This window comes from Aquarana catesbeiana, linkage group LG01 (genome assembly GCF_042186555.1).
Source record: "Aquarana catesbeiana isolate 2022-GZ linkage group LG01, ASM4218655v1, whole genome shotgun sequence".
NCBI lineage: Eukaryota > Metazoa > Chordata > Amphibia > Anura > Ranidae > Aquarana > Aquarana catesbeiana.
The window spans coordinates 232,658,495-232,673,186 of record NC_133324.1 but is presented as its reverse complement, the minus strand read 5'-3'; the positions used below and the strand labels follow the sequence as shown (position 1 = coordinate 232,673,186).

Here is a 14,692-nt window from a genome sequence, read left to right as displayed (position 1 = left end):
ATGAATAGCACCATACAAAGTTAAATGTATTACAGTGCATTGTAGTAACACATGGTAAGTTGTACAATTTATCGGGCATTACCACAATTAAGAGCTGTGAAGAAGTCCTTAAACTAGTGTAACTGCTCATTTAGTGAAGTTATACTTATTTAATATTGGATTATTGTATATAAGATTAAATGGAGTCTGCAGTGTACATTTAAGGACCAGGCTGAGAATATTTTGACAAGATGTTGTGTGGCACCAGAGGCTACAGAGCAGATATCTTGCTGGATCATAAACAAGTGAGTAAATCAATGAAATGGGCAGCTGGGGGTGGAGAGATTTTTAAGAAAAGTGTATGATCACTGAGGCTGGGTTCACACTATTGCGAATTGGATGCGCATTTCCCCGCATCCAATTTGCATATCAGGAGATTATGCAAGGCTCTCTATGGAGCCGGTTCACACATCCCCAGTGCGGCTCTGGTGCGAATTGTACAGGAGTCCTGTGCGTCTTCTGGTCCGTTTCAGGTCCGAATTCAGCCAAAATCAGACCTGAAAAGGTGAACAGAGATGCATCAGGCTCCTCCTTTAAGATGCTCCATGCTTCAGTGTGAACCCAGCCTAAAAGTATGGAAGCTTAGCCTTGGTGGAAGTGTCAACCTCTGCGACCATTATCCCTACACTCCTAATACTTCTACACTTGTCAGCATGGCAAAATAAAATGTCAGGGCAATATCAATACAAGAAAAATATTATGGTTAAAAAAACAAATGTTGTTAAGTGATTAAGTAAAATAAAATAAATAAAATGCAGCATCGCTATTTGGATTTAAACATGAACATTTTGATTTAAACTCAGTCAGACGGTACAGCCTACCTGCTGTGTCACTCTAGTTTTCATTCTGGAATTAATCTTGTACAGCCGGCTGCTTTACTTACTAAATCCCTTCAGCTGCCAAAGCACAAAGTTTGGGAATGGACCTGTGTCTAAAGCTGTCTGCACATGGCTCAATCTGTTCATTAGATAATCTGATCATTTTGATGAATCCTATCATATTTACAAATGCATTGAGGCATTTGGAGGTGTTTTTCGATTACAGAAATGATTTGATATGCACAAGTAAAAATGCCATCCCATGTGTTCCCTTGTAAGTACTTCCCTGTGTAATTCTCAATAGGACATGATGGCATAGAGCAATGGTGATCCGCTTACTTGATATAAGGTGGGGCCCCTGAAATCACCAGAGGGCCACACATAATATTCAGGGAATGTAATGTTCAGGAAGTTGCCAGAGACTGGAGCAACAGAGATACAGGTGCCAGATACTACAGGTATGCTTCAGGAGGTGGTCAGAGACATAGGAGTTGTTGTAGACTAATGCCTAGTACGCATGATAAGAAAACCAGATGAAAATTACTGCTTTCAAAGTGATCATCCAATAATATGATAATTTATGCACAGCTTTCGCGAGAGAATCACGACAGTTCATGTGAAATTATCCAAAGGGATTAGTGCAAAATATTTTTCGTATGCTAACAGAACAAACTATTTTCATGTGATTAGTATGGTATTTGAACGGAAAAATGTGTGACCAAGACCACACATGTTTGGAAATGAAAGAATAAATTACAATACAATACAGTATATCACTTCCGAAGTTGTATTCTGTTGTATGAGAATTTTCGTCACTTTAGTAACCTATTGGTTTTCGATATGAGACTAGCATGCAAAAATAATGGAAGATCATTCGTCCAATATCCTTATCGTGTGTACTAGGCATAAAAACATGCTTCAGGAGACATAGACTGGAGATGCATCAAATGAGATTAGAAGTGATCATTGCTCCTATAAACCCTTTACAGACCAAAGCGTCACACATTGTGCTTCCTCCCTTTAAAATTATGTGTGCCAAATTTTGATATTTCTCTAAACAAGATCAAGCCTAAAAAAAAATAATCAAAGGGGTAAAAACAAAAAGTGAAAAGGGATTAGCTGCACAGACAAAAAAGAGTGTGAAAGTGATAAACAAAACCAATTAACTGCAGAAAGGCCGCAAGTTGGGTACCAGGGGCATATAGTCATGTGACAACTGAATTATTATTTATTGATTATTTAAGCTCAGACTTAAAATTAAAGTGACACTAAACAATATTATTGCTTATTCTCCAAATATTATCAATATGCAGCCATTCCTTAATTACCCTGTAGTCTACTTTTTATGGAATCATTTCTTAATGTATTTGTCTGCCTTCTTTTAACCTCATCTATGAACTCTTGAACCTCTTCTTTCACCCTCACTTCCATTTATTTGGAACAATCAGTGCATGTTAGTTTTGGTTATGTATACTGATCTATGCACACTACAAATCCCATAAGTCCCTAGCTCTTCACAGGAGCAAGAGAGAGTGGGACCATGGAGAGCGAATGTAGCCACCTTCTAACAGAAAGTTGAATCCGGGCAGGAAAAAATAAAGGAATTTGGAGATTTGGAGGAGGTTGAAATCAATAAAATCTACTTTTTTGAATTAAGAATACATACTCTAATAAAATGTTTTTCTTTAAACCAGAGTTTAATGCCAATTAAAGGGGCTGGTAGTACCATCATTGCAGCATCTCCTTCATGTAGCATTGGCATTTCACTGAATGATATTACAGGTATGTCATTGAAAGCTGACTATAATTTGACACTCTAAAATGACATCATTATAGAGATAAGTATGCTTGTATTTAAAGGAAACCTCTTTACTTCCTTACTGCATGCCTCATTTTATATTGCTTGGCTGATGTATTATCTATTTCATTTAAATACAATGTTATTAAATAGTGCCTAACTTGTCATGTTTTTTTCCTATTATCCCTATTATTATTATAAATGCAATGTGAATAAATATTTGCATTAACCTATAAAGTATTAGAATTGAGTGAATAGACTGCCCATACAGAGACGTCTTTTCTTACTACCTGCAAGCTGCTTGTGTGCTTTGTGTATGTCAATCTGCTCACCTTCCAGATCAATGATATCAGATTTAGAGTACTTCCGACACAGCACAGGTTTCTGCCTGTGATGTCACCTTGTCCCCTGCTAGGTTTAATTATCTGGAAACTACAGAATGGCTGCACTGTTTTCTCCATCTCAGCCTACAGAGAAGGTTAGCAGGTTCTGTGAAGCATAATCTGAACCGGCTATATGGTTTAGGTGTATTGTAATTCTGTTGTTCTGTGTCTTCTTGTCTCTAATATAAGTCATAGGAAGGAAAAGCAGAAGGTATTTCCATGCTGGGATACTTGTAATAACAGGCTTATTTAAAAAGACAAGGGCATTGTGTAGCATGCAATTGCAACTAATCAACAAATATTACATTTTCCTCATTGCACAAAACCAAAGGTGAAATCTGTTCTGTTTCCTGCATTTTTTTGTATATTTGTTTTTTTAATTGCTTTCTAAAAAGAACGCTGTTCATCTGTCTGTTTTAGGTGTGTTTTTATTCCATTTGTAAAACCTGTGGTGAGTCATTCCTGTCTTTGAGGTTTGTCTGTATGAATTCAGGTATTGCTTTGATTGTAGCTACCAGAGCTAGGTTAGACTTGCTTCAGGCATCTATGTTTAAATCAAGCTTTTTTTTACAGAATTGACGGTCAGTTTATATTTCTTTGATAACTGTACTGTGTGGTTCCTTGCATACCTCCTGCAGTGCTAAATATATCTGAAACTCATAACTAGATTTTCTCAGTTTTGTCTTTTGCTACCTTTGGGCACATATGATGACATCATGTTACTTTCTGTTTTGAACATCTAGATGAAAAACACAAGGAAGTCAGAAGGCAATTTCTGCCAATAGGTGATTCATGTCTGATTATTTTATTGGGGAAGAATGTGTGGTGTGAATATGAATTCCATGCTTAAAGAATACCTGATCTCTGGAACCTAGTTCCTTGGTTTGAATCCCAACTGTGACACCACCTGTGTGGTTTTCATTTGCTTGTGTGGGTTTCCCCTGAGTTCTCTGGTTTCATCCCACACCCCAAAGACATGCCGACAGATTAATTGGCTCCTGCCTAAATTGTCCCTAGTATATGTATGTATGTATACATGTAAAATAGGGACTTTAGATTGTAAGCTCCTAGGGGGCAGGTACTAATATGAATGTATAGTATGTAAAAGAAGAATTTGTCAGCACTATATAAATACCAGTAATAAATAAGCTGTGTCCCCCAAAAAAGTCACCATTATTACCTGTAGTCTCCCAACAACTGCTCTTTCTCAATTATTGACTTGCCATGCCTTGTTCTGCTCTGTGTATCTGTGTGGAAGTAGCCATCTTGGCTGAGGCAAAACTTTGCTTCATCAGGTCAGAGCCTTTCATGAGGATAACAGTGAGCAACACAGTACTGACAGTATCTCACAAAAGTGAGTACACTCACATTTTTGTAAATATTTTATTCTATCTTTTCATGTGACAACAGTGAAGAAATGACACTTTGCTACAATGTAAAGCAGTGGGTGTACAGTTTTTATAACAGTGTGCATTTGCTGTCCCCTCAAAATAACTCAACACACAGCCATTATTGTCTAAACTGCTGGTAACAAAAGTGAGTACACCCCTAAGTGAAAATGTCCAAATTGGGCCCAAAGTGTCAATATTTTGTGTGGCCACCATTATTTTCCAGCCCTGCCTTACCCCTCTTGGGCAATGAGTTCACCAGAGCTTCACAGGTTGCCACTGGAGTCCTCTTCCACTCCTCCATGATGACATCACGAAGCTGGTGGATGTTAGAGACCTTGAGCTCCTCCACCTTCCATTTGAGGATGCCCCACAGATGCTCAATAGGGTTTCGGTCTGGAGACATGCTTGGTCAGTCCATCACCTTTACCCTCAGCTTCTTTAGCAAGGCAGTGGTTGTCTTGGAGATGTGTTTGGGGTCGTTATCATATTGGAATACTGCCCTGAGGCCCAGTCTCTGAAGGGAGGCGATCATGCTCTGCTTCAGTATGTCGCAGTACATATTGGCATTCATGGTTCCCTTGATATATTGTAGCTCCCCAGTGCCAGCAGCACTCATGCAGCCCCAGACCATGACACTCCCACCACCATGCTTGACTGTAGGCAAGACACACTTGTTTTTGTACTCCTCACCTGGTTGCAGCCACACATGCTTGACACCGTCTGAACCAAATAAGTTTATTTTGGTGTCTTCAGACCACAGGACATGGTTCCAGTAATCCATGTCCTTAGTCTGCTTGTCTTCAGCAAACTTTCTTGTGCATCATCTTTAGAAGAGGCTTCCTTCTGGGATGACAGCCATGCAGACCAATTTGATGCATTGTGCGGCGTATGGTCTGAGCACTGACAGGCTGACCCCAACCCCCCTACCCCTTCAACCTCTGCAACAATGCTGGCAGCACTCATCCATCTATTTCCCAAAGACAACCACTGGATATGACACTGAGCATGTGTACTCAACTTCTTTGGTCGACCAGGACGGGTTCTGAGTGGAACCTGTCCTGTTAAACTGCTGTATGGTCTTGACCATCGTGCTGCAACTCAGTTTCAGGGTCTTGGCAATCTTCTTTTAGCCTAGGCCATCTTTATGTAGAACAAAAATTCTTTTTTTCAGATCCTTAGAGAGTTCTTTCCATGAGGTGCCATGTTGAACTTCCAGTGACCAGTATAAGAGAGTGAGAGTGATAACACCAAATTTAACACAATGCACCCTATTCACACCTGAGACAATGTAACACTAACAAGTCACATGACACCGGGGAGGGAAAATAGCTAATTGGGCCCAATTTGGACATTTTCACTTAGGAGTGTACTCACTTTTGTTGCCAGCAGTTTAGACATTAATGGCTACGTGTTGAGTTATGTTGAGGGGAAAGGAAATTTTCACTGTTATACAAGCTATACACCCTCTACTTTGTAGCAAAGTGTAATTTTTTTCAGTGTTGCCACATGAAAAAAATGTGATGGGTATACTACTGTAGCTAAATCCCACTGTGAATCTCCTGAGACTAGCAGTCAGAGGCACAAGTGACTTGATCTCACACTACAGATATAGAGCTATGAGTCTGTAGACACAGGAGTGTTGAGACATCCATACATAAAAGGAAGTGCACTGATATTTCTCAGGAGGGATCCAAGACAAAATGTATTTGTATAAATAAAATAAGTTGAAAATGGACTTTCCAGGCACCAATTATAGAAAAATAAACAATAATATTTTATTAACAATTAATATATCACAATAAAAAACATTTAAAATACTGCAAACTAATTGCAATAACAACTAAACCTCTCCAATATGGACTATAAATGTCAGAGATCATGCCATGTAAGACATGTATGACTTAAATAGATAATATTTACTGTAAGCTCACAGGCTCTACATGTTTTGCGAAAAATCACTTCTTCAGGAGCTTGATAAGCGTTATGTGTCAAAATCAGTAGCAGCTAGGATCTCCAGAAGTTAACTCATGATATGCTGAACAATATAGTTGGCGTCTGATATTTATAGTAGTATATTTAGAGCATATTAGGACAAAACCAATACATTTTAGATCAGCATAAAACCCAGGAAGCTAAACATCATGGAGGGATGACACCTGCTGACACTTCAGCAGCATAAAGAAGCAATCACAGGGCTTCAAATCCACATAGTCAAGCCAGAAACAGTAAAGACATGTGGATGGATCCTAGATGGAAACAGCTTGTGGGTTGGATGCCATGATGTTTAGCTTCCTGTTTTTTTTGCTGATCTAAAATGTATTGGTTTGGTCCTAATATGCTCTAAATATAATACTATAAATATCAGATGCCACCTTTATTGTTCAGCATATCATGAGTTAACTTCTGGAGATCCTAGCTGCTACTGATCTTGACACAGAATACTTATCAAGCTCCTGAAGAAGTGATTTAGAAACATGTAGAGCCCATGAGCTTAGAGTGAATATTATTATCTATTTAAGTCATACATGACTTACATGGCATGATCTCTGACATTTATAGTCCATGTTGGAGAGATTTAGCTGTTTTTGCAATTAGTTTGCAGTACTTTAAATGTTTTTTATTGTGATGTATTAATTGTTAATAAAATATTATTGTTTATTTTTCTATAATTGGTGCCTGGAAAGTCCATTTTTTCAACTTCTTTTATTTATGCACCTAATATTTCGGACGTGGCACTTTTGCAACTCTTTGATATAAGACAAAAGGTACATTCTTCAGGTTGCTTAGACGCAATTAATATTTCTAAATGGCTGTTAGCCTTTTAATTTGACAGATTCAGTGCCCATCAACTTCAGCGGGGTTTAGATTCCGCATTTGAACTTTTGTTACGTTTACCTGAACCTCAACGAATAACATAGTAGATTGCACATGGCAGAGGACAACGCTGGATTACTGGCAAGATCAAGTAAATTGTTTACACTTGTACACTTTTATGAAAACACGTTTATTAGTATATTTAACAGACCAAAAGAAAGCAAATCAGAGAAGTTCATTGTTAGGGTTTACAAATCCTTTAACTGTACAGATAGCCTGTAGCAATGCAAAACCTTGAAAGGCATATATAAAACAATTTTGAACTCAATCTGATGTGCTCAGCAGGGCAATGCATGGTGCCCTCTTCTAGGATGCCTTTAACTGGTTGCATATGTGTTGTTTTGCAGCAAAGTATATTGGCTGTTACATGGATGACACGCGACAGAGAGCGCTCCGTGGAGTGTCCTTTTTCGACTACAAGAAGATGACAGTGTTCCGTTGCCAGGACAACTGTGCGGAACGGTAGGATGGTGATTGCTGAATGAATAGAGCTTTATTAGTTTGTGCACATCAACAGACTCTTTTCTCCTGCCAAATCCCCATCCTTTTTATGATTTAATTCCTTGTGTTGAATTGTAAGATTTATTTAGCATGTATACTAAGCGGTATATTTCTGAACACTTAATCAATCATTTTATTGTAAGCTGTGCATTTTAAAATGCTAAAGGCAATAAAATGTTATAAACAAATAAAAGGTAATTTTGTGGCAGAATTTTGGATGACTGCAACAGTACTTGGCTGTTTAAACATTTTTTTTTTCTTTTATGGTATAGTCAGCCAGCATTGAAAAATCTCAGTCAATCTAACAAGTCATTGATAGCTCAACAGTTTCACAATCTCTTGGGGAATTCTTGGGGCGGTTTGCTGTCTAAAGACGCATGGAAACTGGCCACACTAATTGCCACATGGTTTCACAGCAGTCACAAATTTAATGAGATATTCTTTGACGTTAATCATTGAAATCCAAGAGCCTCAGGGTTTTTTATGCTTAAATTCCCTCAAGTCCATACCAGCTTGTTAGGCAATACCGTAGCTTTAATGGTTTTATATGCATCTCAGTGCATTCAGGAAAGTATAACACCTGGCAAACCCCACATAAATTTATGACTCAATTACAACTGAAATTTCTTGATATAGATTATAAAAATTTAATTCAGGACACTCCAGAAGACCTGAAACCTAGGGAACTTAATCTAAAAATGTCTTTGAAGTCAAAGCTTTGACCCACCCTCTCTTGCCTCCCATGCTTCTCTATTGGTTGTTGCTGCTCTCTCCTCTACTCTGAAGCCAGGCACTGTGGAGATCATGTGACTGGAGCAGAGTGCCCTGAAAATAGGTAAGCATAAGCATCTTCCTTTAATAAGGTAGTTAGTATATGAATTAGGAGGTAGGTGGAAGCAGGTTTAAGCTTCATTAGAGCAATCCTGGAATTTCAAAGAAACAGCATGTCACTTACATTTACATCACTTATATTTCAAACAAGGCCTTTTTCTAGGCAAAACAGCCTGGGTGATTGGGGGGCATCCTGTCCAATTAGAATACATGGGCCCCCAGATATCTCTTAACCTCACGGGGTACATAGTAAAATAAAAAACATCAACACTGTGATAAAGGTCCTTCATTAAAAAAAAAAATGTCCCTTGATGTAAATCCAACATCAACCACATCTTCCAGCAATCTAATACCATGTCAATCACTGTGAGCGATGCCCGACAATTTTGATCCATCAACATGATGACCCGCCATGCCCAACAATCTTCTGCTCCCACCACAATTGACAGATCACAAGAGATGCCGAAATGTAAACACAGTGGTGGAATTCCTGGGTGATGTCATTGACTAAATATCCATGCCTAGATAAGGATTTTCTTTTCTTTTTTTTTCTCTCACAAAAGGCCAGCACACCATTGAATAAAGAAAGTCCCAAATAAAAATATGCACATCATTGAAAAAGTCCCCAATATTAACCACTTAAATGCCAAACACTTTTACCCCACTTCCTGCCCTGATAATTTTTCAGTTTTTAGTGCTGCCGCACTTTGAATGGCATGCAACGCTGTACCCATATGAAATTTTTATAATTTGTTTCACACAAATCATTTCTGTTATAAAATTTTGCAAATAATCTTTCTTCATAAATTTATGACAAAATGTATAATGCTACATTTCTTTGGTGAAAATAACCCAAACCAGTGTATATTAGTCTGTAGGAAAGTTATTGAGTTTAAAATCTATGGTAAATTGATCAGCACTGACGGCCTATCTCATTTCCTGAGGCCTAAAAATGCCAAGACAGTACATATACCCCCCAAAGACCCTTTTTTGGAAAGTAGAAAGTCCAAGGTTTTTAGTAAGAGGCATTGCAATTTTTTTAATGTAATTTTTTCACAATTTTTGGGAAAATGAAGGAATTTCCAAAAATTTGTATCATTATTTTTTTTCGCAATTGTTTATATAGTCACCAATGCAGTACAGCATCATACGGCTGGTGTGTCAGTGATCAGGGACACTGATTGGTGACAGTATGTAAAAAAAAATAATAATGATTTTTAAAAATGTTTTAAAATATTTTTAGATTTATTCAATTTTTTTTTCTTTTTATTTTACCACAGTAGCACAGCGCTACTCTGGGGAGGTGGTCAGGATTTGTTTTTCTTTTAACACTATACTGTAAAAAGATTGCTGATACTGATCGCTTATAGCATTTTTCAGTTATAAACCACAATTTTTTTTTCTCAATGAAAACTACTCATTCAGTGTTTACTATTGTGAATAGCTGTGATTGGCCACAGCTAATCACATAGTACAGATGGGCTGTGGTTGGCCCTGTCTGTACCATGTGATGGCTGTGACCAATCACAGAGCTACATAGTTACATAGTAATTAAGGTTGAATAAAGACAACAGTTCAGCCTGTGTAGATGTACGTGTGTCAGTGTTGATCATTATTTCCCATATCCCTGTATATTGTATTCTTGAGGATGCATGTCCAAGAGTCTTTTAAAAATATCAATACTCCCTGCTTACACCACCACTTGTGGAAGAGAGTTCCACAACCTTATTTCCCTGACAGTGAAAAACCCCCTGCACAGATTATAGTTACACCGATTCTCCTCCAATCTCATTGTGCGGCCCAGTGTCCTCTTACACTCTGAGACTGAATAGTTTTTTCTCACACTGGGATCACCATTGAGGTATTTGTAAATCATTATCATATCCACTCTCAGGCATCTCTTATTCAGGGAGAATACATTTCGTGCTTGTAGTCGTTCCTCATAACTGAGGTCCTCCAATCCCCTTATTCATTTCAGGAATGACCTACTGTAAACCCATGCTGATTACTACTAATGATACTGTTTCCCTCAGCAAGTTCTTGGATATAGTCCATTATCAGCCCCTCCAATAATTTACCAACTATTTATGTTAGGCTGACTGGCCTGAAGTTTCCAGGAATATGTCTCTGCCCTTTTTGGAATATTGGTACCAAATTGGCTTTTCTCCAATCAGCTGGTACAATTCCTGTCAGTATGCTGTCTGCAAAGATCAGGAATAATGGTCCTGCTATAACCTTACTGCGTTCTTTGAGGACTCTCCTGTATAAGCCATCTAGTCCTGGTGATTTATTTGTGTTAGCCACAAAGGCACATCCTGTGATGTGTTACTAACAATTCTGTCATGGTCTTTATACCCCTCCTTTTCCTGTTTAAAAATTGAGGAAAAGAGAGCATTTAGTACAGTTGTGTCCTCTGTAACGATCCTCCTATCATCATCTTTTATGTTGGCAATGTGCTCTGATCTCACCTTTTTACTGTTAAAATATCTAAAAAATCCCTTGTTATTTTTTTTAACTCTCCTCTGCTATGTGTCTCTCGTAGTCTTTTTTAGTCGCCCTGATTTTGTTCTTAAACTTCTTATTGCATTCCTTGTAGTGCTGGAATGCTGACAATGACCCATCCACTTTATATTTTTTAAAGGCCATTTTTTCTCTTTAAGACTTTTTACATTACGGTTGAGACACCCAGGTTTAACATTCACTCTTCTATATATATATTGGCCATTTTAATGCAGCTCATCACAATAGTACACAATGAGAGGCATGTAACAAAGCCTTTATTGTGTACAGCTGTCATGTGATCTGCTGTGATTGGCCACAGTGGTCACATGGTACTGGCAGTAGCCTGGTACAGTGATCTGTCATCGGCCGCATCGGAGCGTGGCACGATTCTGGGAGGATGCCATATGACATCCTCCCAGAACAACAGTGCTACCGCCCAGCTGTCATTTTACAATAGGCTTAGTGGAAAGAGGTTAATCAACATCAATCCTTTCATCCAGCAATGAAGATCCACATTAATTATGATGAGTGACTACCCTCGACATTGACCTGCTGACACTATGACCTGCTACATCTGATGATCTCCAGCCTCCGCTACTCTCATTGCAAATGACAGATTCCTAACAATACTAGAATGTAAATACAGTGCTGGGGATTCAAGGTTACATCATTGACCAAATATGGTCAAGACCAAATTTGTTAAATGAGATTGAAAGGATATATTACTAGACAGCCAACCACTCTTGGTAGCCCACAGCAACCCCTTCAGAATTCTGGAGATCCCAACACACACACAACAGGCAGCTTTCATGTGCAAAGTGAGTCTGAATTCTTTATTAAGAATGATTATATTTATGTGAGTTACAACACAAGAGGGGAGGGGTAAACTCGCTCCTAAGTATCTAAGGGTTAACTAGGCTTCTACAGAGAGATTTTTTGATCATTACTTTAGGCAGCTGAAAGGAATTTACAAAGATAGCTTATCTGCAAGGACATAGACTACCTAGAATCGGCCTAAACACAATGAGTCATACAGAGGGGGGTTTAATTAAAACTTGGCTCAAGCAAAAAAGTCTAAAACTCTAACGAGAAAGAAGTGTAAGATAAGGCACGTACATTCTTTAAACACAAGAACTATAAAATGGAAGGGAAATTACAAAATGGAGTTACAGTTGATCATATGCTCTATAACAATAAAAACATAAAAAATTACTTTACTACAGAGTTTCTACTGTAATAAAGACTGTGGTAAGCTTTACTTTCAGCACCTGGGTCAGGGGTTCTAGTGGCTCTAGTAATTAAACACATAATTTTACCTTAATCTCACCATCTCATCAACGGCATAAGACTCCTTCAGCTAATGGACCCCAGACACCATCTAATTACTCGCCACGGAGAGCAGAATAAGTAAGAATAACAGTTTCTTACCATGGCCACTTGTCTGCTCAACGTGAATTTCGTGTCTCTCTGGCTGGGAGCCCACTGGACTGTATCCGAGTTGAAAGGCACCATTCTGTTAAATCAGGTTAGGGAGTCTTCAATCAAGACATTCAGATGAGATCGTAGATCCAAATCTTTGTAAAATAATATAATTAGGTGACTCGAGTTTACTACATATCCAACATTTCTCATAACCTGATTTTTGTGCATATGCATATTTGAACTTCATCAGTAACATTTTATCATGGAATGTGATTGACCCTTCCCCATTAGATTTTCTACCAATGATTCTCTTTTTGACCTGTTACATGTGTCATGTATAGGTTGTGCTCCACATATGCCATTTATGGCACCCTCAGGGTGATATATACAGTTAGTTATGATCCATGTGGGTAGGAACACAATCACAGTGGTCAAGAATAGGAGGCACAAGGCCTTCCCCGAAGTCTGTGGTGAAATAAGCGAGGTCATCTTTTTCAGAGTCTTGACCACCTGCTTCGCTCACTATTTGAGGATTTTCACTGCTTACTTCACCTCCTTTGTCTTTAATCTGCCTCATAGGTGTTTGATCCACCTTCTTCATACGACTGGCATGAATCCAGGCCTGTTGTCCCTCTACCAGAATAGCTGTGTGGGTAGCTGTGGTTGGGGGTCCGAAGGGATACTCCTTCTTCTTGGTGTGGTTCAATTGCTGGACCACCATGGTGTCACCCACCTGAAAAGGGTGTGTAGGTTACTGTGAAGAAAAAGGAGAGGTGCGAGCAACATTTCTTTTAATTTCATCCAAAGTTTCAATAGGTTTTCTTACATATTCTTCCTGAATGTGATCAAGATACCCTCTAACATAAGTGGCTGTCTGGCCCATAGGGTGGGGAATGGCCTACCCATTAGGACTTCAAAAGGAGAGTATCCTGTTTTCTTAGAGGGTGTCATTCTTATCTCAGCTAGAACTGCTGGTAGGACCTTCTTCCAATTGGTATACGTACCTCCAGTGGCCTTCCTGATCTTATCCTTAATGGTTCTGTTCATCCTTTCTACTATGCCTGACTAGTTGATTTGAAGTGGGCATCCCCATCTGGGAATGATTTCCTGTGTAAGAATTTTCACTACTGTTTGTGCATCTTCCTTTGTTGTTACAAACATTTCTATCCATGTTGAGAACATGTCCACTATTACAAGTAGGTATTCTTGTCTCTTATGCAGCGTACACACGGTAAGACTTTCCGACCGGCCTTGTCTGACAGACGCCGACGGACCAAATCCGGTGAACAATCAGTTCGTGTGTGGGCTTCACCAGACCTTCAGACCTTTTCCAGTCGCAAATCTGATGGACTTTAGATTCGGAACATGCTTCAAATCTTTACGTCGTAGCTCTGCCGGACCCAGATTTCCGCTTGTCTGTATGCTAGTCCGACTGACAAAAACCGACGCTAGGGCAGCTATTGGCTGCTGGCTATCAACTTCCTTATTTTAGTCCGGTGTACGTCATCACGTACGAATCCGTCGGACTTTGGTGAAATTGTGTGTAGGCAAGTCCGTTCGTTAAAAAGTCAGTCGGAAGTCCGTCAAAAGTCCGTCGAAAGTCCGCTGGAAAGTCTGTCGGACAAGTCCGGTCGAAAAGTCTGCCCGTGTGTACGTGGCCTTACCTAACTTAGGCATGTGTGTGAAATCAATTTATAAATGAGTGAATGGTGTGGATGGATAGATTAGGTGTTCATGTTTTGCCTTGTGAGGGTTCCTGGGATTATTTCGAATGCATGTGATGCATCTGGAAACATATGCCTTAACTAAAGAGAGAAGACCAGGGATGAAAAAATCTCTATCCAAGAGTTCACATGTAACCTGTCACCCTCTGTGACCTACCCCATGGTATTGTGCAATGAATAAAGGAACATTTGTTACAGGAATACATGGTCTCCCCTCATGGCACACAAGGTCAGATTCTGAGCTTTTTTGCACACCTACTGCATTCCATTGTTGGATGTCTTTGTAGCATATGTTTGGAGATCATGCAATGTTTGATCTAGGAGTGGGATTTCAGGTGAGGCATTTAGTTGTCTGCTGGCTGTGTGGATGCTGCCTCTCTTTCTGCTTTGTCAGCTAAAGCATTTCCCT

General features: G+C 39.1%; 1 protein-coding gene across 4 annotated transcripts in view; it reads left to right on the top strand.

The window, feature by feature from the left end:
* Window positions 1-14,692, top strand: part of WSCD2 (WSC domain containing 2) — a 542,380-nt gene that overhangs the window by 364,460 nt on the left and 163,228 nt on the right. For 2 of the 4 annotated variants that reach the window (XM_073625860.1, XM_073625869.1), the window contains 2 exons: window positions 3,782-3,823; window positions 7,651-7,765. The exons of 1 other annotated variant lie outside the window; for it this stretch is intronic. In XM_073625860.1, the coding sequence (XP_073481961.1) occupies window positions 3,782-3,823; window positions 7,651-7,765 (157 nt within the window). The remainder of the gene's footprint in view (window positions 1-3,781; window positions 3,824-7,650; window positions 7,766-14,692) is intronic. One more of the 4 variants, XM_073625878.1, reaches the window with a different exon arrangement.